The sequence below is a fragment of the Sapajus apella genome, unplaced genomic scaffold, assembly GCF_009761245.1.
Source record: "Sapajus apella isolate SASKATOON/1434 unplaced genomic scaffold, GSC_monkey_1.0 scaffold15, whole genome shotgun sequence".
NCBI classification, from domain to species: domain Eukaryota; kingdom Metazoa; phylum Chordata; class Mammalia; order Primates; family Cebidae; genus Sapajus; species Sapajus apella.
This window is the reverse complement of record NW_022436955.1, coordinates 15,772,871-15,797,425: the sequence shown is the minus strand read 5'-3', so window position 1 is coordinate 15,797,425 and position 24,555 is coordinate 15,772,871. Positions and strand designations below refer to the sequence as shown.

The following is a 24,555-nucleotide window of genomic DNA, read 5'->3' as shown; positions in this document are numbered from 1 at the left end:
TTTTTTTTTTTTTTTTTTTTTTTTTTTTTTTTTAGTAGAGACGGGGCTTTACCATGTTGGCCAGGCTGGTCTCAAACTCCTGACCTCAGGTGATCCACCTACCTTGGCCTCCCAAAGTGCTAGGATTATAGGTGTGAGCCATCATGCCCGGCCTTTTTCTTTGAGACAGGGTCTCACTTTTTCATCTAGGCTGTAGTGCAGTTGTGCAATCATAGCTCACTGAAGCCTCAGTCTCCCAGTCTTAAGGGATCCTCCTACCTCAGCCTTTCAAGTAGCTGGGACTACAGGCATATGTCATTTTGCCCTGATCATGTTTGTATTTTTTTGGTAAGGCAGGGTCTTGCTATGTTGCCCAGGCTGGTATGGAATCCCTGGGCTCAAGTGATCTGCCTGCCTTGATCTCCCAAAGAGGTGGGATTACAGGCATCAGCCACTGCTCCTGGCCTGTGTTTTATCTTAAGCAGAGCAAGTGCTTGAATGGTCCATCTACCTGCCCATCATACCTGGTGCTGAATGAGCTTGATACGATCAAGCATGTCATTCATTTTCATATCCTGCTCATCCACTGTCTTCTGAAGCTGCCTGTTTTCCTTGTCTGAATTTTCGAGCTTCCTTAGGGCTTCAGAGAGTTCTGATGACAACTCCTCCACCCGTTTTCTAAAGCAAAATAACAGCCACAGGAGGACAGACTTCAGTGCCCATGTGGGCAGACCGTGGAGCTGACCCCATGGGAAGTCGTTGCTCTCCAACTCTTGGGCAGCTGCTCAAGAGGGACAGAACCTCTCTCTGGAGGTGAGCCTGGCACCTGTTGGAGGTTTGTTCCTTCTCAGCCATCAAGGATTCCTTCTGCAGCTTCTGAAGTTCTCGCTGTAGTTCCTGGATGGTGTCTGCTTTCTGCTTGTCCAGGAGGAGGGAGTTCTGCAGTTTTCTCTGAGCGTCCTCCAGGTTACTGCCTGCCAGCGCCACCGCTTCTTTGCACTGGGCTGCTTGCTGAGCTACGGAAGCCGGGAGATGGCCATGTGAGACAGGAGGGTGTAGGAAAATCACACTCCTGTCAGCCTGGCTTAGCAGTTTTTCCTTTCATTTTGTGCCCTACTTCAGTTCCCAGTCTGTCCTCATTTCTCTCCATTTCACAATCAGTCCTAAAGAGCTCTGTTAAATTATCTGTCTTTGTCTACTCCTCAGCTGTGGACACCTTCTGGACTAAAATTAAACAAATTGGTAGAAATTTCTCAGTACCTCCTGTGTGACTCATCCTGCCGTTAGGGACAAATCCTGACTGTCCTGGAGTTTAGAGACTGCCGAGGGAGGCTTGCTGACCCACCGTCCTAGAGAACCCTGTCATGTTACATTCGCACAGACTGGCCTCAGAAGAGATCAACGTGGCTTAGAAAGCTTGGAGATGGATGAGCAGAGGAAGAGAAGCTGAGATGTAGAAGGAGGAGGAGGAAGGGAATTCCAGGAGTGGGGATTGTTAGAGCAGATGCCTGGTGAGGGGAATGGGAAGGTGTGTGGGAGGGTAGAAGACAGCAGTTTGACTGGAAAGGGAAGTGGGGAGGAACGGTGCGTGATAGAGTAGTGGATGGATGGCGGGGCTTTGGAGGGCTTTGGAAGCCTAAGAGAAATTCTTAGATGTGGTTTAGTGGGTTCTTCAGCAGGAATCCATCATAAAAAAAAAAAAAAAGTGCTTCAGGAAAATTGGAATGCATTAGAATGGAAAAAAACTTCCAGCAATATCCTTCAAGTCCATACTTTTACCTCCACTGGGTAAGAGGGGAAGGCAGCTACAAAGTCAGCGCTGAGGCTCCAAGTTTTGGAGTTACCTATAGAGAAAGTGAGCTACACAGAGGAGGGAGCTGACTGAAGAATGAGTAAGAGAGGAAGGAGAGTCTCTAGATGACTACAATCAAAGCAGGAGAGAAAAGAAAACAATGGGGAGGTTTGTGGGAGAATGATGTCTCCAAAGATGAGAAACAAGCTTTGAGGTGTGAGTAGCCAACAGCATCAAGGAACACAGCACTAAAGGAAGGTGAGGAAGAAAGCCAGGCTTGGATCTTATCTTATAAATTGACAAGTAATTCATATAACATAAATTTAGCCTCCCCCTCTTTCTTTTTATGAGACAGAGTCTCACTCTATTGCCCAGCCTCGAGTGCACCGGCATGATCTCAGCTCACTGTAACCTTGACTTCTTAGGCTCAAGTGATCCTCCCACCTCAGCCTCCCATGTAGCTGGGACTACAGGTGCACGCCACCATGCCTGGCTAATTTTTGTATGTTTTGTAGAGATGCAGTTTTGCCATGTTGCCCAGGCTGGTCTTGCACTCCTCGGCTCAAGTAATCTGCCCACCTCCGCCTCCCAAAGTGCTGAGATTATAGGTGTGAGCCACCATGCCTGGCAAATTTATCCTTTTAAAGTGTACAATTTAGTGGGTTTTTTTTTTTTTTTGATGCTCAAAAAGTCATGCAACCATCACCAATATCTAATTTCAGAACATTTTCATTGCCCCACAGAAACGCTGTACCCAAAGCAAGACCTCTGAGAAAGCAGACTCTGTGGAGGGACAAGGACATCATCCACAGTGCACGCCGCATAGAATGTATTTGGGGGCAAGAAGGAGAAAGGGAAGAAAAAGCTAGGGAAGGAAGAAGTGAATTGTGTGATGAGGGCCTGGAGAAGCTGGAGAGGAATATGGTGTAAAGGACAGAGCCCTGCCTTCCTGTGGCCAGGAAGGCAGGGTCTTCAGGCAGACTGCTGGGAGAATGGTGGGGGAGGTGGGGTGACTCCAGAGAGCAGGTGAGTTTGGGAGTGGGTGAAGGAATTCAAGAGGGCAGTGGCCACTGCTGTGAGGTACTGGATGAGCCCCTGAGAAGGTCTGCAGTGAGTCATTGGAGGAGGGGGAGGGGAAGTGGCCACTGGGAGAGAGAAGGTGGCTGTTCTAGCCCCAAGAAAAATGTGGTAGGGACAGCACCTGCGGGGGGCCTCACCAGCCAGCCTCTGCTGCTGCTTGGCCTCTTCTAGACTGTTCTTCAGCTTCTGGACCTCTGTCTGCAGGGCCTCGCACTCCACATCCTTGGACTTGTCCTGCTTAGCCTCCCTGATGGTCATTTCAAGTTCTGTGGTCACGCACTGCTGCTTCTCCAGCTCCTTTTCCTTTTTCAGGAGGCAGTTCTGAACCTGTGCCAGTTTCTTCTCCAGCTCACACAGCATTTCATCTTTCTCTTGGAGGAACTGAAGAGAGCAAAGCGCAAATGCTGAGACAGGTCTGAGCGGCAGTGGGTGAAGGCAGTGAGAGGTTGTCTCAAGCCCTCATCCAAGACAGCGGCACCCCCTGCCTGGACCTTGCACGAACCTCCCTGCCTCCCCTCCTGTTCCCCTCAGGCTATTCTACACATAGTCGAGAGAGGGAGTCTTTATTATTATTTTTGAGATGGAGTCTCTCTCGCTCACCCAGACTGGAGTGCAGTGGCATGATCTTGGCTCACCGCAACCTCCCAGGTTCATGTGATTCTCTGGCCTCAGCCTCCCAAGTAGTTGGGATGACAGGTGTCTGCCACCACGCCCAGCTAATATTTGTATTTTATAGTAGAGATGGGGCCTCACCATTTTGGCCACGCTGGTCTCGAATTCCCAACTTCAAGTTATCCACCTGCCTCGGCCTCCCAAAGTGTTGAGATTACAGGTGTGAGCTACCGTGCCCAGCCTTTTATTATTTTAGTTGAGTTTAGTTTTAGTTTTTGATGCAGGTTCTCACTCTGTTGCTCAGACTGGAATGCAGTGGTACGATCGTAGCTCAATGCAACCATGACCTCCTAGACTCAATTGATCATCCCACCTCAGCCTCCCTGTTATAGCAGGGGCTAGTCAGATGTGAGCAGGGCAGGAGAGGGCTTCCCTGCCACATACACCAGGGTTGTCAGGCGACCATCAGGTGATGGTCAGGAGGTTAATTGTCTCTCTAAAGTAATAATTGTTCACAGCTGGTGCCAGGGAAAGGCCGTCTCCGAATAGATAGAAAACACCTGACACTGGGATCAGCGGATTCCTGGTAAGATCTCAGGAGTTGGGAGAGTGGTGAGAAGTAACGCAGGACCCCAGAAGTAGGCCACGTTATAAAACCCCAAGACAAGGGGTCAAATGGCACACTTGGTCTCTCAAGCCACCCCCTTCACTCTCTTTCAAGTGTACTTTCCTTCCTTTCACTACCACTCTAAGGCTTTTAAAATACGTTCACTCCTTCCTGCTCTGAAATGTGCCTCAGTCTCTCCTTCTGCCTAATGCCCCTCAGTCAAATTCTTTCTTCTGAGGAGGCAAGATTTGAGACGATAATGGATAACTACCACTGCTAACATCCTGAGTAGCTGGAACTACAGGCGTGTGCCACCACACTCAGCTAGTTTAAAAATTTTTTGCAGAGATGGGGGTCTCGCCATGTTGCCCAGGCTGGTCTCAGTCTCCTGAGCTCAAGTGATCCTCCTACCTTGGCTTCGCAAAGTTCTGAGATTACAGGCATGAACCACTGCGTCCAGCCAGAGAGGGGGGTCTTAAAAGTGCAAGTCAGATCTTTTGCCTCAGCTCAAAATCCTCCACTGGCTTCCATCTCTTAGAAAAAGGAGGAAGTCCTTACAATCACCCCATGGTCTGGTCCTAGGCTACCTGTCTGACCTCAACCTTTGCCACCCCCACCCCTCTCTGCTTCCACTGATCTCCTAGAACAGTCCAAGCAGACTCCACCTTAGGATCTTTGCATTTGCTGTTCCCTCTGCTTGGAATATTCTTCCTGAAGACCTCTGCCTGGGTGGCTCCCTCACTTCCTTCAAATCTCTGCCCAAATGTCACCTTATCAGAAAGGACTTCTCTGACCATCCTGTGTAAAACCGCCACCAAGCTGTTTGAGGGATTTATCAGTGTCTGACATGGATATGTCAGTATTATGTATTAATTTTGTTTACTGGCTATCTCCCCCCACAGGAGTGTAAGCTCCACAAGAGGAGGGATGTTGCAGGTTTTACATATTCTTAGCATTGAGAACAGTGCTTGGCATATCTTAGGGCTCAAAATATTTGTGGAGTGAATATACGAATGACTCGAGGCTGTTTAGCCAGACTCCATGCCTTGTCATCGTCTCTCCAAATGCCTCTGTTTTGATGGGCATATCTCCTCTGTGCCTTGAAACAGGAGGTTTTCATGACCAGCCAGTCTATCAACTGGATTCTTCTTCTCTTTGAGACTGAGTTTTGCTCTTGTTGCCCAGGCTGGAGGGCAGTGGGGCAATCTCAGCTCACTGCAACCTCCCCTCCTGGCTTCAAGCCATTGAAGCCAGGAGGGGAGGCTGAAGCCAGGAGGGGAGGTTGCAGTGCGCTGAGATTGCCCCTGAGCCTCCCAAGTAGCTGGGATTACAGGTGTGCACCACCATTCCCGGCTAATTTTGTAATTTTCTTTTTTTTAGTAGAGATGGGGTTTCACCATGTTGGTCAGGCTGGTCTCTAACTCCTGACCTCAAGGGATCCACCCGCCTCAGCCTCCCAAAATGCTGCAATTAAAAGCATAAGCCACCGTGCCCAGCCCTCAACTGGATTATTTCTAATAGCTCTGACAGAAGTTCAGAGTCAGAAAAGTACTGACTATAAAAGTTTGCATTGGTTTCACGAGCTTTCTGTTCTTGGTTCAATTTCTAGACTTTTCTAGGAACTTGATTTATGTTGGCAGCAATAGTTCTTTTAGGGCACAGCTCCGTTAATATTGTCAAACTGCCTATTTACATATTCATAAGATATTTGTAATTTTTTGTTTTGTGTTTTGTTTTTGTTTTTTGAGACAGGGTCTCATTCTAGTGTCCAGGCTAAAGTGCACAGCATGATCACGACTCACTGCAGCCTCCACCTCCTGGGCTCAAGTGATCCTCTGGCTTCAGCCTCCTAAGTAACTGGGACTACAGGTGTATGCCACCATGCCCAGGTACTTTGTATTATTTGTAGAGACAGGGTCTCATCATGTGGCCCAGGCTAGTCTCAAACTCCTGGGCTCAAGAGATCTCCCCACCTCGGCCTCCTAAAGTGCTGGAATTGCAGGCGTGAGCCACTGGGCCCAGCCAGATGTTTGTAATTTCAAAAGTGAAATTCACTTGAAATTCTCAATAAGGCTACCTGTTATTTTATATCATTTCCTTCCACTATCAAGCATAAAAAGAGTATAAGGGAACAATGCAAGTAACTGTGTCCCAAATGCTCCTGCTACCTTGCAGGGCTTGGGAAAAGTCAGTGCCTCTGTTATGGTCCCTGCGTAATCAGATTAATTTATTTCGTGTGATGAGAAATACCAAAACAATGCTGAGAATTGCGCCTGGGCCTGAAGAGCCCACTGTCTCATTGTGCTTGTGTTGAGGCTCCCGAAGCAATCACCACAGGTGAAGGCAGAACTGGTTCTTGCCAGGGCGTGGCCTCACAGCTGCCTCCAACTAGAGTTCCTCACTTTACCTTGTCTTTCTTCAAAGCGAGCTTTTGGGTTTCGGCGAACTGCAGCTGCAGCTCCTGCAGGTGGCACTGCAGGATGGCAAGGTCCTTATCCTTCCTCTCGATGTGGGCAGATGTCTCCTCCCGTAGCCCATGCAGGTCCAGCTCCAGCTTCATCATGTCTACCATGGGGCAGGACAGAGTGCTATGCTCAGAGGAGGGCTGGGCTTCCTTATGGCTCCCCTGCCACTACAGCCGGCAGCCCTGGTTTACCTTTCAAGATGTTTTTCTTCTGTTCCGACACGGCCTCTAGTTCCATGCGCAGGTCCTTCACCAGGTTCTGGTACTCCTCCACGTGCAGGCACTGGCTGTCTTTCTGCTCCTGCAAGTGCTTCAGGATCTAGCAGACCAAAGAACAGGGCAGGATGAGGAGGTGGGGGAGAATGGATAATGCTTTCTAAAATGCCCAGTGTCTACACGCAACAGTCGGTAGGGCATAGTAATAAAGTAATGGTTGCTGGGGGCCAGGGGACGGGTGTGCGGAGTGACTGCTAATGGGCACAGAGCTTCTTCTGGGGTGACACAAATGTTCTGGAATTAGGTAGTGGTGATGATTTCCCAACCTCGTGAATATACTAAAAACCAATGGTGAATTTTATACTTTGTCCATTATATCCCAATTAAAAATTTTTTTTGAAAAAGAGACTAAAACCAAAGGATATTGTAGACTTCTCAGGCTCACATGGAATATGCATAAAAGTACCATCCCTTCCTCCCTGAAATAGACAGTTGTTTATGGAGTATCTACTGTGTGCCCGGCACTGTCCTGGGTGTTAGGCATGGGTCTATTAATATTTTCCAAGCAAATAATGTGGAGCAAAGGACATAGACAAATCCTTGTCCCCATGGAGCTGACCTTGTGGGGTGAGATGAAGAGCATGATAAGTAGTGACTTACAGAAAATATTAACAGTTGTTAAGTACTATGGGGGAAACAGAAGAGCTAAGGAGAATGGAAGGGCATGGGCGGGGGAGGCGCATATTGGAATTTTAAGTAGGAGCATAAGCTGGCCTCCCTGTGAAGGTGGCCTCTGAACTGAGACTTGCTGGAGGTGAGCTTTCAGGTAGGGAGACTAGCCAGGGACATGGTCTGTGGAGGGAACATGGAAGAGGTAAGCACAGCTGGCACGAAGCAGGCAATGGGGATAGCAGGAGGAGATGAGGTGAGGAGCTAGGTTGTCACATTGTGTGGGGCTTGGGGTCGTTCTGTAAGACCTTTGGCTTCTACCCTGAAGGAGAGGGGAATCCCTTCCTCACCAAGAGAAGGCAGAACACATGACTGAGGAGGAGCAATTCATTGCCTGGGCATCAGGGACATTGGGGAAGAGTTATTTGTGTGATTTCAGAGCTGCCAGGAGGGAGGGTAGCAGCATGACTCCAGGAGGTGACAGCTAGAGAGATTCAACGCAGCCACTGCAGGACCCAGCAGTGGGCACTGCAGGGACTTGAAGCCCCACACTGTGCTATACTGGCCTAGGGGAGGAGAGGCCTGCTGGAAAAAGCTGACGTGTGGCTCTCGTTCCTGATGGTGCCCCAGGGAGCATGGAGGCTTTGGAAAGGAAATATAACACAGCAGGGGAAGGTGCATTCTGCTTCTTGGGGAAGTTTGTTTCATTAAAAAAAAAAAAAAAAAGGAGTCTTATGAAATTTTTTTGCTCTAGGTCAGGATGTGAATAACATGAAACTGATCTTTAAAATAAATATTGACAGATGTCCAAGGAAGAACTACAAAGTTCAATATTGATCCCTTGTTCATCCAACTTCCTGGGATTGAAAAGTCCTGGAAAGAGGAGTCTCCTCCTCCCCGACTAGAGAAGCCCTTGGGGAGCTGATGTGTTGTTTACTCCCTCTGCCACCCCACTTTGCCCCCATTTCGGCATCAGTCTTGGTGCGTGCAGGCATGCCAGCACCTGCCCAGTGTGGCCTCCTGTGGCTGGCTTTGCCGGGTAGCAAGTTCATTCAGGACTGACTTAACAGGATATCTCACCTAGGAGGACACCTGGCCATGTTTTAACTCCTGGTTCATCCATTTTTTTTTTTGAGATGGAGTCTCACTCTGTGGCCCAGGCTGGAGCGCAGTGGCATGATCTCATATCCCTGCAACCTCGACCTCTTGGGTTCAAATGATTGTCCTGCCTCGGCCTCCCTAGTAGCTGGGACTACAGGCATGTGCCACCACACCTGGCTAATTTTTGTATTTTTAGTAGAGATGAGATTTCTCTATGTTGGCCAGGTGGGTCTCAAACTCCTGACCTCAAGTGATCTGCTGGCCTCGGATTCCCAAAGTGCTAGGGTTACTGGCATGAGCCACCACACCTGGCCGATCAATTCTTGTTATTTGTTTACAGGGTTTAACTGCATATTTCTTACTAGAATCAACTTTTGATACTGCTTTGAATTTTGCAAACAGTGAGTTTTCAAAAAAAAAGCAGGGGGAATGAAATTGGATTAATAATCTTTTCTAAATTAGCTACTTTTGAACTCTAGCCAGACACTGGGAGGCTGGATGGTCCTTTTGAATCTAGCAAGGCAACAGAAGTACTGTGTTCCTTAAGTGCACTGTTAGAAGAGATAGGTGCAATTCCAAAATTGAATGCTGCCTGTCTTTGGGGTTTGGCATATATTATACACAGTATAATTTTATATATTTTATTTATAAAATAAAATATATAACAGTATATATTTTATTTATAAAATAAAATATATAACAGTATATATTTTATTTATAAAATCTATATAACTCTATTTTATTTTTAATATATAACAGTATATATTTTATAACAGTGTATATTTTATTTATAAAATAAAATATAAACTATCAAATAAAAATAAAAACTAAGTAGGGAAGTCCAGAGTCAAAACCCAGCTCAGCCCGATCCCAGTGGGCACAGATCAGCAAATTTCTCCCACCTTTTTGATGTCTTCACACTCTTCTGAGGAGCTAGGAGGGTATCTGTGGGTGGCTGTATAGGAAGCAAAGTCTGCCTGTAGTTTTATCAAAGCCTCTTCACGCTCCAGAACCTGCAAATAAGCTTAGGTCCGTTATGCTGGATGATCAATGGAACATGCTTGTTACCATGACTATTATTTCAGAGTGTTCCTTTCTGCAGCATAAGTTTGTTGTAGAATTATACAATTCATCAGGCACTCCCTGTGGGGTAGGGAGAAGGAATTAAGCTCCCCATCTTAAATCAAGGTTCTCTAAGGCATATGTGATTTGTCTCAAGTTCATCAATGCCCAAACTTGCACTCTCCCCTAAACCTCCATGTGGTCCATTTGATGAGGCAGAAGAAGGTTCTTCAGGGGCTGTGATGGAGAGATGTACCTAATCTATCCAGAGGACAGGATACAAAGTTTGAGAATTAAAGAAGAAATAAGAAATAAACAGAATTTTTCCTTATAGAGTATGTGACTGTGTGTATACTTTTTTTTTCCAAAAATTAAAAAATATGAAATTTTGGTTTTAATTTTATGCTTTTTTGAATTTGTTGAAAATAATTCAAACAAAACCCAAGCATGGAAAAGTGAAACCCCCTCTTCACTTATTCTCCCCTCTCTCACTTCCACTAAGGGAGAGGACAGTATTGAAAATTTAGTTTGTACTTATATATTAGCATTATGATCAGAGATAAAACAAAAGTACGATGAACTATATATGGGACTCTGCAACTTATTCTCGACAATAAGTCACAAACCTACTTCCATGCAGCTCTTACAGATGTGCTTAGTCCTTTTTACTGGTTGCATATTATTCCACAATAGGAATATCTCTTTAATTATTTCTCTTAATCTCTTTAATCATTTCCCCACTGATGGGCATTTAGGTTGTTGTGTGAGAGATTTTAAGATTCTTTATCTCAAACTATGTGGGTGGGGAGATGCATATCATGGAGAATATGGATGAAGGTGAGGTAAGTACATATAACACATTTGAGGATTCTTGGTGAAAAAGATTAATTTAGGAGACTCTTCGTCCCTCCTTTTTTTCCCCATGTCTTGATTGTGGGTCTCTCAGAGACATGTTCTAGAAGGCACTTACCAAAGCATTACTGCAGGCCAGCTTATTTCGAAGTTCTTGAATGAGATCATCCTGTTCAGAGACTTTTTGCCAGACTTCAGACAGTCGTTTCAGGGTCTCCTGATGCTCTTGAATCATGCAAGGAGAAGTGTATATCCGCACCTTTGAATGATCACCCTTGTTCTCAGGGTCCTGGGAGATTTAAAAATTAATGGGTTGGTTTTGTTTATAGTTTGTGAGTTATTTCAGAATTCCATGAGCATGGAAAATCTCTAGACCTACATTGTAAAGGTCTATGTTCATATACGGAAATCATGGTTTCCTTAACAAAAGAAAAAATATTAACTAGTGCATATACATGGTAAAAAGTCCAAATGGTTCACAAGAGTAGACACTGAAAGGTAAGTCTTCCTACATCCTAACTATGACTCAAGCCCCCTTCTCGATGACAATCCATGTTACCAGCTTTTTGGATATCATTTGGAAATATTTTATGCATATTTGTATATGCATATGTGGATAGGCATATAATTCTCACTTTTTTCTTAAAATGAGTCTTTTTTTTTTTTTTTTTTCTGAGACAGAGTCTCACTCTGTCATCCAGGCTGGAGTGCAGTGGCGCTGTCTTGGCTCATTGCAATGTCCACCTACTGGATTCAAGCGATTGCCCTGCCTCAGCCTCCCAAGTAGCTGGAATTACAGGCATGCACCACCACACCTGGCTAATTCTTTGTATTTTTACTAGAGACAGGGTTTCACCATGTTGGCCAGGCTGGTCTCGAACTCCTAGGCTCAGGTGATTCACCTGCCTCAGCCTTCCAAAGTGCTGGGATTACAGGCAAAAGCCACCATACTCGGCCAACAAATGAGTCTTTCATATAGTATTTAAACATCGTGTTTTCACTTGACAATTTATTTATGATAGTTTTCATATTGTTACTTGTTGATCTGTCTTACTCCTCTTTTAAAATGAATTTCAAATTACACAAGTAATTATATTTATATTGTATCTCTAAAACATTGTAACACTACAGGTAAATTTGAATTTTTCTTTGACCATCGCTTCTAATTTCATTCTCTCTCTACTTTCCAGAGATGACAGTCTGTGCACATTTATCTAGAACTTTTTACTATATTTACATAATATAAATGAATCTGTACAATATAAATTATGTTGGCTTTTTAAAACATAAAAAAATTTGTTTACTCAGCAAGATGTGTTAGAGATTTGTCAATGGTAGTAGTAGATGTGCTTCTATCTTGTTCTTTTAAATTGCTTTTAAATGTGTTGATCTGGTTTCCTACTGATGAGAATATAGGTTGTTTCCACATTTTTTTTTTCTGAAACAAAGCTGAAAGGAATGCTTTTGCATATAAATCTTTGAGTATTTATTCTGGTAATTGTGTCCATTAAATTCATAGCAGTAGGACTGCCAGATCATATTTAAACTTGGATATTGTACTATTGTCCTTCAAATAAATTGTACCACTGAACACTGTCACCAACATGAGTATGGCTGTTTTCCTAGAACCATGTTTGTTTGTTTGTTTTAAATGTCTTTCCCTAGATCATTTGAAATCATGCATGAATGTTGCTGCCCTCTTACTGGTTTGCATTCATAAGGGGGTAAATTGATATACACGGTAAAAAAAAAAAAAGAGCAAAGCATTCTAGTTTGGATGGTAGATCATTTCCCCATTAAACTTGTCTCCCTAACCAGGCTTTTTCAGGCAAAGTTAGGAGTAGTTCATGTTCACTGAGCATGGAAGCCTCCCATGAGCAAGCTGCAGGAAGACCGGGGGAAATCTAAAACGGACTGTAAATAATGTTCATGTAGATAATGCAGAGTCTGTGGGGGCAAATGACTGGAAAACATAACAGCAAAGCTACCAAGGAAGAAGATATCTACAGGTTTCAATATGTTCTTAATACTACGGGATGAAAAATGGAAATTAATTTAAAAGGAATAGGAGAAAAGATTCTCTGAAGTGAAGAAAAATGTAGATCTTCAGACTAAAAGGGTTAGTGGTGTTGAGTGGTTTAAGAAATAAACTAAAACACCCTGAGCCTAAAAACCTCCAGTGTTCAAAGAGATAAAACAGGTAATCTACAAAAAATGAGAAATACATTGACATCTAACAATGCATCTTTAGTACTGGGTGGTACAAGGAAATGCAGCAGTATCTTCGAAGACTTAAGGGAAGGTGCTATTGAAAGTTTGTATATCCAGCCAAACTAGCATTCAAGGATGATGACAGAAAAAACCTCGTTCAGACATGGAAATATTGAGAAATTCTGCCACCAACAATTGTTTCTGAAAGAATTACGAAGGAATTATTTACAGCAAAAGGAAAACTCCAAGAATGCAGAAGAGATGAAGGGACTGCCGAGCACAGTAATGAGAAACAGTTGGGTTTATTTGTAATATTAAAGAAATAGATATTTCCTATGTAATATAAACAGTTCCAGAGATTTAAAAGAAGGTAAAAATCTTTCCAACTCATATATTAGAATGGCATAATCCAGACACCAATATGCGAGGAAAGTACAAAAATTTAAGCCATCAAACTAATCTCGTTTCTGAAAATGGATGCAAAAAATAAACTTTTAACAAATGTAGTAAAACACATTAAAATTAATAATATATTATGATCAAGTAGGATTTATTCCAGGAACATAATTGTTCGATATATGAAAATCTATTCGTGTAATCTGCTTCATTGAAGGATAGATGCTAATAAAAACATCTGATAAAATTCAACGTTCATTCCTAATAACAATTCTTGATAAGCTAAATATAAACAGTTATACTTACAATTTGAAAAAGGCTATTAAAAAGAAGCCAAGAACAGGCATTATACTTAATAGTGAAATACTAGAAATACCTCCTTTAAAGTGAGGACCAAAGCAAAGAGGCCACAATTCTACATTGCTCTAGAGGTGCTGGTCAATGTGATAAGTTGGAAAACAAGTTGTGTAAATTTTGAAAGGGAAAGCAATTTAAGAAAATCCAAGACAGTCAAGTGAAAATCTGGTAAAAGGGCTCAGTAAGGTGGCAGGAGAAGAGAGAAGTTTTCCTATATATCAGTAATAATCAATACAATTAAGCTGGGCATGGTGGCTCACACGTGTAATCCCAGCACTTTGGGAGGCTGAGGTAGGCAGATCACTTTAGGTTAAGGGTTTAAGCATAGCCTGGCCAACATGGCGAAACCCTGCCTCTGCAAAAATACAAAAATTAGCTGGTTGTGGTAGCACGCGCCTGTAGTATCAGCTACTTGGAAGGCTCAGGCAGAAGAATCGCTTGAACCCAAAACATGGAGGTTGCAATGAGCAGAGACTGCCTCACTGCACTCCAGACTGGGCGACAGAGTGAGACTCTGTCTCAAAAAAACATTAATAAAATTAAATGTATAAAAGATCCCATTTATAAAACCAGTAACACAGAACTATGTCTAGGAATAAACAGCAAGAAATATGTGAGATCTACAGAGAAAAGTACAAAATCTTACTGAAGGACACAAGAAAGCTTGCATAAAAGTAGAAATATGTCATGTTCCATAGGGCATGCTAATTTCCCCCAAATTAATACATAATTTGAAAGTTAGTCAACATAAATCTAAATTTCATTAAGAGAAGAAATAAAAAAATGGCCAAGAAAAAAATGGAAAGCGTAGAAGAGTGAAGGAGGACCTGTCCTAAAAAGAGCTATTAAAACAAGCTACCAGTTATGGTCACTAGAAAACTCTGACACTGGAGCAGAACCTAGCAAAAAGATAAAAAGAATACAGAGTCCAGAGAAGGTCCTGGATGCAGAAGAATCGGTTTGTGAGCTGGTACCTGAATCATTGTGGAAGGGTTGGGATGTTCAATAAATAAGGGACCACTGGAGATCCATTTAAATAATAAAATTAGAGCCTTATGTCATTATACATATAATATATATATTCCAGATGGACTAAAGATAAAAACATAAAAGTGCAAATTATAAAAGTGCTAATAGAATATACAATAAACTTTTACAATCTGGAGGGTAGTGAAGGCATTTTTAAGCAAAACATAAAACCTAGAATTTATAAAGAAGGAGTGATGGATTCAACTTCTTTTTTATAAAGAATTAAAATCTTCTGTATGATGAAAAATACCATTAATAAAGTAAAATGAAAAGTTACAGACTGGGAGAAAATATTTGCAACATATGTAATGAAGCATTATTACCTGTAATATATTAAGAATCGCCTATAAACAAATACAAAAAAGACTAACAACCCAGTAAAAAATGGGTTAACAAGGAATTCATAAAACAGAAATCCATATGACCAATATGCTTTTGAATAGTGCTCAATACTTCATTAGTGTGGTGGAGACTGCTGGGCCTTCCAGATCCCCTTTGGCGATGAAGGACTTACTGCCTTTCTGGGGGATTGTGTGGGCTGAAGAAAACTGCTTTGCCCAAGGCCAAGCACATCCCATAACTGATCAACATGGAGTCTTAAAGGCCAGCTCCCTTCCCTTCAATTTAGCAAGGCTCTGAAGGTTCATCCAGCCCGCTGCTCTGTGGGGTTGGCGGAGGCCTTTGTTGAGACTGCATCCCAGATTCTTCCTTTGCCCAACCTTGGTTTCCTCTCTTTCCTTTTACAGGTGTTAATACCAAGAGCTCTCCCAGAAATGTCCTGCACACTACTGTGTCCTAGAGTTGGCTTCTTGGGGAACCCAACCTGCAACTATTAGAACTAAGGCAACGAAAATTGTAACCAGTGAACGTTTTCCCCTTACCCATCAGGGTTTAGCACAATCTTAAAAGAATGAAAACATACAGTGCGGATGGGTATGGGAAAATACACTCTCTTAATTATTCTTGGTAAAAGTGTAAACTGGCAGAACCTTTTTGACATATAACTTAGAAGTATCTTTAAACAATAAAAATAAGCATATCTTTTGATCCAGCAATCGCATTTCAAGAATTATCGAACAGAAATAGGAAGGTAATTACAGCTTGTTTGTAAAAGAGAGGAAAACACAGGTCAGTAGGTGGTACATCCATACTACCAAATACAAGGTAGTAAGTAAATTAAGTTGTTAAGATGTGCATTTTAAGCTGGGCGTGGTGGCTCATGCCTGTATTCCCAGCACTTTGGGAGGCTGAGGTGGGCAGATCACTTTAGGTTAAGGGTTTAAGCACAGCCTGGCCAACATGGCGAAACCCTGTCTCTACTAAAAATACAAAAATTAGCTGGGCACGGTGGTGTGCGACTGTAGTCTCAGCTACTCTAGAGGCTGAGTTGGGAGAATCACTTGGACCTGGATGGAGGAGGCCACAGTGAGCCAAGATCACGCCACTGCATCCCAGCCTTGGCAACAGAGCAAGACCCTGTCTCAGGAAAAAAAAAAAAAATGTGCATTTTAAAAGTAAATTGCAAAACCACATTGATAAATAACCACTTAGATAAAAAGAACCTCCTGCCCATTTATATATGTAACTGTATATAGCACAAGCCCCTAGCGGATTCTCAACACATGAGTCAAGTGATTACCTAAGAAGGAGAGAATGATGGGGAAGAGGTTCAACGCAGACTTTCATATTTAATCTCTGCACTTCTGTCTAGAGAGCCTATAATAATTGTATTGCTTGTGGAATTAAAACAGCAATTAAAAGAAAAAAGAAACAAATCAGGTGTTTTGACTCTTCTTTTCCCATGTTTCATAGCTTTTTCCTCCTATTTGATCCTGAAATTGTGGTTTTCATGAGTACTGTGGTCTAGTAGAGCCCCCTGCCGGACCCCCATGAGAACCAAGAAAAGATTGGACCTTGTTAGGGACAGTTGCGGGTATTAACATATGTGAAACGAAGAGGAAGGAGGCAGGGTTGAGCAGAGGGAGATGAGCTGTGATGCAATCTCAACAGAGGCTTGGCTAACCCCACGGGGAACTGCGGGCTAGAGCTTATTTGGTAATTCTCTTTCGGCCTTATTTGAAGTGATGGCTGTTTGTATTAATTAAAGAGTCTCAAAATTTGAAGAAGCAATCTTTCAGGAGATGTGAAAGCTGGAGGTTCAAAAGCTGAGGTCTACAAAATCAAGGGCAGGAAGTGATATCTGGGTTGAGGTTTGGGTTTCCAGTGGAGGAGGCTGGGACTCTCTGAGGGGACCACTTGGGAGCATGTCCACTTGCCTGGACTGAATGGCATGGCTTAAGTCCTACCTGACCAATGATCCCACTGAGCTCCCCCTCCAACATCTTCACTTGGCATTCTAGTAATTCGACGTTGCTTAGGGAAGACTGGTATTTATCCCTGTAGAGGCTTAAGCTCCTTTCTAGGGAGGCGATCTTGTCCCCGGCCAAGGCGAGTTGCTCTTGTGCCAAATGGAGTTTCTCCTCTGTGTTCTTGTTGTGATTTCCCATTTCCTCCTCATAGAGAATCACCTGTAGGTGTAGGAATAAATCCATATTGAGCCCATGGAATCATCTAACAAGGAAAGGATGTGGTTGTAAGGCTCCCTGCAGAGAAGTCTTGTATCTAAACCAGAAGACCAGATGAACAGAAGAGAGGCTGCACAGATCTGAAAGCTTCAGCATGTATCAAGATGTTAATGATTAGAAATAAAAAAGATGGCCATAGTTAGAGGTAAGCTCCCTCAAGGCAGGGACCATATTTATTTCCCATCCTGCCCAGCATGTGGTAGGAACTCAACAGATACTTGCTAGTTGATTAATAGGAATGAATTTGTATAGCTCCATTTTTTTAAAGGGCTTGAAATGCCAGTATTCTTTCTTTCCCAGGCATTCTCTAGAGGTCAAATTTAGAAAATGTAGACTTCCTCCTGCACACAGGACCATGTCAACCAAGTTTCCAAGAGACAGGTGGGGACCATGACCCAAAGTTCCTCTGGGATTTGCACAGTCCTTATTTAGATTTCTTTTCTTCCTCAGCAAGTAGTCAACCAACTGACATATTTATTGAAAGCTCATGAGCATTGTGTTAAGTGCAGAGGAGATATATACGTATATTAGACATATGCTCACCCCTCAAAGAATTTAAAACTTTCACAATCTTGGGGAGATAAGATTTAAAATGAGTAAACAGCTGTAGGTAGTTGAGTGTGCTAAATAGTGTGACTTGAATTTTATGTGTTGAAGGAGTTAACAGCAGAATAGTCATTAAGGAAGGCTTCATATTAGTTCAAATAATCCAACATAGAATGCTGATAGAACACGTTCCATTAGTTGAAGCTAATTATAATTGCTGCTTGTCATTTGAGATTCTTCTTAGGAAAGGATAACTTCGTGTAAGGTGTCCACTAAGTAAGAAGAGGAGAGGAATATTTTATATCCAAATATTGTAACTGAAGCTGTCAGTGGCCAGCCCATATCCCCTGGGCGCTTGCTATTTCTTTGCAAGCTAACCCCATTCCCACTGCAAGCTTATTCAACTCTGCCCGAGGGCTTCTCTGACCACAGGAGCCCTTACAGTCAGAGAGGCAAGACAGGGTAGATTAGAAGGTCTTGGGAGTTAATGCCCTCAGGAGAAGCCCTCAACCAATGACTGGGGTGTGTTGGTGGGTTCACTCTGAGGCATGTTCTACACTGTCTCTAAGGGACTGAGCAAGCAGTCTGCTCAATACTGATGTCCTTTATGTGCTTCCTGTTCTTCTTGACTCACTCGCTCATGTGCTTCCAGGAATCATCTCTGGAATTAGTTACTTGTATTTATATCCTTGTCTTAGAGTCTGCTGCGTAGTGAACCCAACCTTAGAAGTTTGATGAGGCTGTGTGAGACATTGGGGGAACTTGGCAGAATGCTAAAGTGATTTTCTCAATGCTTTCCCGGTTTGGGATCTTAAGTGACTGTTATTTGCCAAGTCCCATATCTACTCTCCTACTCTTCCTTAGTAATAGAACCTTGACTCTATTGGGGGCAGCAATGCACCTCCTAAAACACCACATTTCTTAGGCTTCCTAGAAAGTAGCTGTTGCCATGTGACTAATTCTGGTCAGCAATAGTTAAGTAAAGGTGTTGTGGCTTCTGGAAAGTGTCCTTAAAAGGAGGGGAATGTGTCTTTCCCTTCCACCCTTGTCACCTGGTCCCCTGGCCATTTATCTGGATTATTTGGAACAAGGATGTGGCTGGGCATGGTGGCTCACGCCTTCAATCCCAGCACTTTGGGAGGCTGAGATGGGCAGATCACCCGAAGTCAGGAGTTGAAGACCATCCTGGCTCACATGGTAAAACCCCATTTCTACTAAAAATACAAAAATTAGCTTGGTGTGCTGGCATGTGCCTGTAATCCCAGCTACTCAGGAGGCTGAGACGGGAGAATCACTTGAACTCGGGAGGCAGAGGTTGCAGTGAGCTGAGGTTGCACCACTACACCCCAGCCTGGGCAACAAAGTGAGACTTTGTTTCAAAAGAAAGGATGTGATGGTTGGAGGTCCAGCAGGCACCTCAGGAGACTTGGAGAATGGAAGCCTTGAGCTGATGATGGTGGAACCCAAGGATAGATCCTTAGGTATCTGATGACACATGCAGTTGCCATGACAGCAACAGACCACCTGTCTTTGACCTTTTTACATATGACATAGAAATAAAGTATCTTATTTATTTCCTGTTACATGCAGCTAAATAGAATCCCAACTCGTTCAAGGTTGCTTTATCCAGGTTGGACCTTTTGTTTCAGTTGTCGTGAACCAGAAAGTTTTAACACAGCTCTGCGCTATCTTTTTAAAAAACTATGTTTGTGCTCACAGGTTTAGTCACAGATTATATTTGTAGGATTAGGACAACCTTTCTCTGTTCCTCCCACTCTCAGTTCTTTTCAGCAAATTTTCACTAGATCATATTTCCTTTTTAAAAAGTCGATGGTCTTTAAGGTCCCTCCTGAAGTCCTTGAATTTAGTCCTTAAGCAACAGCACCATCCAAAACACTCCTTGAATTTTTTTTTCTTCTCTGTCCTTCCAAGAGGAACCTAACTCCTTGCAATTTTATCTTTAAATCTAAAGAAAGAAAATGGCAAGGGAAACCCCAGGATGGAAGAGTGTGCCTGTCCCATCACTTAGAACCCATGGTTTATTGTACTGCTCAAGTGGTTTCAGTGCTGCAGCTTTGGGTCCTTGGAATTTACTTGGGATTCTACAGAGATGCTACTCTTTGGCTTAGAAAATACCACCCTGGAACATGAAAGGGAATTAATACCCTAAATATACTTAAGTGAAATCTATATGATCTAAAACCTCAGTCTGAAAAAATTATCTAGTACTCTCAATGACTGACCTGCATTCAATGTCTGGTTATGTTATCTACTGTGTAGGTGCCAGGAATTTATATGTTATCAAGACCTTATTTTTCTAAAAATGGTGGATTTAATGTATCTTATACCTCTTTTGTAACCCTCAGAGACCTACAGTCTTTTGCATTTAAATTGCAATGGTAATAGATGGAGAAGATGGACTTACACACACACACACGCACGCGCGCACGCCTGCATATACACTCCACATATTCCACATGTATGAATACTGTAGCTCTCACCCAGTTATGCCATTCAGTTTAGTTTCCTTCTGCTCAGCTTCAAAAAGATCAAGAATTAAAGAAGGAAGCTTTATAAAACCTGCTCGAGAAGTTGCAAAGCTCTCCTAAGTCCAGCATCTGCTTTCTAGTGGGCTTGGTCTGATTTCTGCAGGTACCTGAGAATGTGGGGTATTTCCATGGTTAATCTGTCTATACCTCATCTTCTTTCAGTTTGCAGTGATGGTGCAGAAGAACCAGGTCGGAAGTCTGCTTCTCTAGGATGGACTGATACTGCAGGAGAGAACAGTAAGAAGTCTGCAACTCCTCTGTGCGAAACTCCAGTTCTTGTTGAAGGGCCAGCAGTTTTTTCTTCAGTTGCTGGAGTTGTCTCAGATGACACTGTTTACTGGACCCAAACTCCATCTCCGACTCCTCGAATGCTAATGCCTGTGCTTGCTTCTTGTTCTACAATAGACACAGCATATACAGAAAAGGATTTAGATTATAACTGAGGATTTATTCATTCCTGGATTTTTTCATTTGTTCAATCTTTTACATCCATCTATCCATCTTTTTATCTACAGAAAACTTATTAAACATTTCACTCTATTCACAAGGAAATGTATCACTTAGCATTCCCACTCTGTAAGAATAATTCAATAGAAGAAAAATAATGGTTCTTATCCATCGAAATCTTATTATTTAGGTCAGAAGAAAAAACATATACATAAAGGACCTAGGGAGATATGTGTAATAATATGCTGATGTGTTGCCTTCCCATATAAAGATAACACAAGTGACTTGGGAGGAAATGGACTTCTGGCCACAGTTCTTGGACTAAACTTGGCATTAAAAATCCCTGGGTAAAGGAGCATTGCAAGGAGTCAAGAGTGAATTATTGGAATGAAATGCTGGAAAATGAGAGGCAGAGATATTGTTCAGGTACATCTGGGCACTGACTCTGTCTCCTTCTCCTGAAGGAAGATGTGACTTTGCAGATGCTACTCTGTGTGTGTGTGTGTGTGTGTGTGTGTGTGTGTGGTGTTAACTCTTCCTGCTAATCCATAATTTACCTGAAATGCTGCTTGTCTCATCCTACATTTTCATTCCTTTATTCATTAATTCATTCATTAGACACAGGCTAGGCACCTATGTTGTGCCAGGTATTCTGCTGGTAGGACACATCCCTGAGTTGATGATGCATCTATATGTTCTGTATTTTCCATCATCCCTTATGGCAGTGACATGTGAGGGAAAGGTAGATAAAGAGGTAGCCTGTAGGCAGTCCTTAGTGTCCAACCTTGCTTATTCTCCTCCTACTCATTCTTTAAGATTCTGTTTAAATCCTGCTCTCCCTCCTGTTTTTTCCCTTCAAAGCTATCTTTGCTCCAATACCACAGATTTTACTAGCATGTCCTTAATGTGGTATTCTATATTTTGTCTGTAACTATTTCTGTGCATTTTAACTTCTAATTAGATTATAAACTCCTGGAGGGCAGGGTCATGTCTGCTCTTCTGGGGCCTAGATTAGAGATTCATACATACCTATGTATTGAATGAAAGAAATGAAAATAGAGTCCAAGTAATCTCATTGGCTCCTAAGGCTTTGAGCCTGTGGCCTTGGCCTCATTAACAGAGTCCTTCTAATGCAATGGCTTTCAAATTTTTAAATTAACTTTTAAAAAACAGATTTATTGAGGTATACTTTATATATCATGAAATGCAACCATTGTTAAGTGTGCAATTCAATGACTTGTAATAAACTTATAGAATTGTGTGACCATCATTACAATCCAGTTTTAGAACATTTCTGTCATCCCCCAAAATTTCCTCATGCCCCTTTTCAGTCACTCCTTCTCTTTCCCCCAGCTCTAGGCAACCACAAATCTGCTTCCTGCCTCTATGGATTTTCTGCCTTTTTTAGACGTTTCACATACGGAACTGTTTAATATATAATTTTTTGTCTTCTTTAACTTAGCATTTTTTTTTTTAATTTGAAGATAGAGTTTTCCTCTGTCACCCAGGCTGGAGTGTACTGGTGCAATCTTGGCTCACTGCAACCTCCACCTCCCTGGTTCAAGTGATTCTCATACATCAGCCTCCCTACTAGCTGGGATTATATGTGAGCACCACCACACCCAGCTAATTTTTGTATTTTTAGTAGAGATGGGGTTTTGCCATGCTGGCCAGGCTGGTCTCCAGCTCATGGGATCTGCCTGCCTTGACCTCTCAAAGTGCTGGGATTGCAGGTGTGAGCCACTGTGTCCAGCTGCATAATGTTTTAGAGGCTCATCCAGGTTGCAGCAAGAATCAGTATCTGATTCCTTTTCATTGCTGAACAGTATTCTGTTGTATAAATATACCACATTAGGTTTATCTGTTCACCAGTTGATGGATATTTGGGTTGTTTCAGTTTTTGGCTATTATGAATACTGCTGCTGTGAACATTAACCATATACTAGCCTTTGTGTGGGTATATTTTCATTTAATTAATGTGCTCAGCAAATATTGTGGTACAACTACTACATCAAGCACTACACTAGCTAATGGGGATATAACAGTGTAAGAAACAGACAAAATCCCCAGCTTTGTGGAGTTCGCATCTAATACGTGGAGAGAGAAAACTAAGCAAGTATATATACATAGTGTATTAGAAGGTCAAAACGCAATCGGTGAGAGTGAAACAGGGGAGGAGGATGCGGAATGCCAGGATGGAGGAGGTTATATTTTTGAATTAAATGTTTGCATGGAGGACCAAAGTGTGAAGCTGACACTTAAACCAAAACTTGGAGGCAAAAGAAGGCATCTGGAATGCTCCAGGGACAGAGAGCCCTGGAGGTGGAAGCATACCTGGTGGTATTTGAGGAGCCCCAGGGGTTGCAGCCACTTTTTTTTCTGGCTGGAGCAGAGAAAGTAAGGGGGAAAGGTGTGCCTGATGGAGTCAGATAGGAAAAGGAGGTGAGCTCTTTAGGATCATATAGCCATTCTCGAGACTTTAACTTCTTTTGGGGAGATGAAAGACCATTGGAAGGTACTGAGCAGAGGAGCAAATGATCTCCCTGAGCTTTTACAAAGGACACACTCACTGTTTATTGGAAATCAGCTCTAGGCCGGCAAAGACAGAAGCAGGGAGACCAGATAGGAGGCTACTTCAAAAACCCAGACAACAAAGGATGATGGCGTGGACCAAGATGGTAGCAATGGAGGGTAAGAGAAGTTGTTGGGTTCTAGATGTATCTTGAAATGACAGGCCACAGGATTTGCTGCCGGGTTACAGGTTGGATTGTGGGACATGATAGTCATCCATAACAGATGATACCAGGGTTTTGGTTTGAATAACTGGAGAGATGGATTTTAATGAGATTAATTCAGTAAGAGCTGGGACCTGAAAGACAGAAAATCTCTATTGACAGTGGTGGTGGCAGCACAGAGAAGGTAAAGGAGGCTCAGCCCAGTGCAGAGCCAGAAAGATGATAGTTGATTGTGTCAGTACAATCTGAATGACCCTTTCCAGGAAAGTGTCTCATCCTAAGTGTCTCAGAATTGAGAAGACAGACAGAGAAAATGGACCCACTATGGTCACCAGGCAAAAGAAATTCTAGGCAAAGACACACTGAACTCTTGACCTGAATATCCAGTGTATGTCACTGGAGGAAAGTTGATGAGACTTCTTTTCTAAGCTGAGCAAAGCTAAATTTTGTATTTACTTTGTGTAGCTATAATTGCCAGCATTTATATTCAATGTTGTTGTTAAACGCTCTCAATTTTTTCAAGATAAGAATATTGCTATTCTCACAACTCATCTGTGAATGATGTCTGGAGAGAAGGGAGTTGGGAGTAGTGTGTGTAGTGTGTACATGAACGTGTGTGTATGTGCATATTCATAGATAGAGGGGCTTCTGAAGAGCCTGAGTCCTCCTGCTTACATAGTAAGTTAGGAGGGTGGGGAGCTACTTGGAAAGAAACATGATCACAAATAAGTACTTAACATGGACAGAATTAATGCAAAGGGGTGAACATCCTGGAGTAGGGTTAATTCAGAAGGGCTTATTTTAGTATATACCCAATAAAATGCTTATCAGGCCAGGCATGGTGGCTCATCCCTATAATCCCAGCACTTTGGGAGGCCAAAGTGGGAGGATGGCTTGAGATGAGAAGTTCAAGACCAGCCTCGGCAACATAGCAAGACCACTATCTCTACAAAAAATAAGAAAATTGGCTGGGCACAGTGGCTCACGCCTGCAATCCCATCACTTTCAGAGACCAAGGTGGGTGGATCATGAGGTCAAGAGATTGAGACCATCCTGGCCAACATAGTGAAACACTGTTTCTACTAAAAATACAAAAATTGGCTGGGCTTGGTGGTGTGCACCTGTAGTTCCAGCTACTCGGAAGGCTGAGGCAGGAGAATCGTTTGAACCCAGGAGGCAGAGGTTGCAGTGACCTGAGATCGTGCCACTGTACTCCAGCCTGGCAAGAGTGACACTCTGTCAAAAAAAAAAAAAAAAAAAAAAAGG

General features: G+C 42.8%; 1 protein-coding gene across 1 annotated transcript in view; it reads right to left on the bottom strand.

Moving 5' to 3' along the window:
- PMFBP1 (polyamine modulated factor 1 binding protein 1) overlaps window positions 1–24,555 on the bottom strand; it is a 54,130-nt gene that overhangs the window by 14,218 nt on the left and 15,357 nt on the right. The window contains 9 exon segments of the mRNA XM_032284338.1: window positions 504–657; window positions 806–995; window positions 2,989–3,232; window positions 6,478–6,635; window positions 6,727–6,853; window positions 9,423–9,533; window positions 10,553–10,723; window positions 16,734–16,955; window positions 20,255–20,503. Coding sequence (XP_032140229.1) covers window positions 504–657; window positions 806–995; window positions 2,989–3,232; window positions 6,478–6,635; window positions 6,727–6,853; window positions 9,423–9,533; window positions 10,553–10,723; window positions 16,734–16,955; window positions 20,255–20,503 — 1,626 coding nt within the window.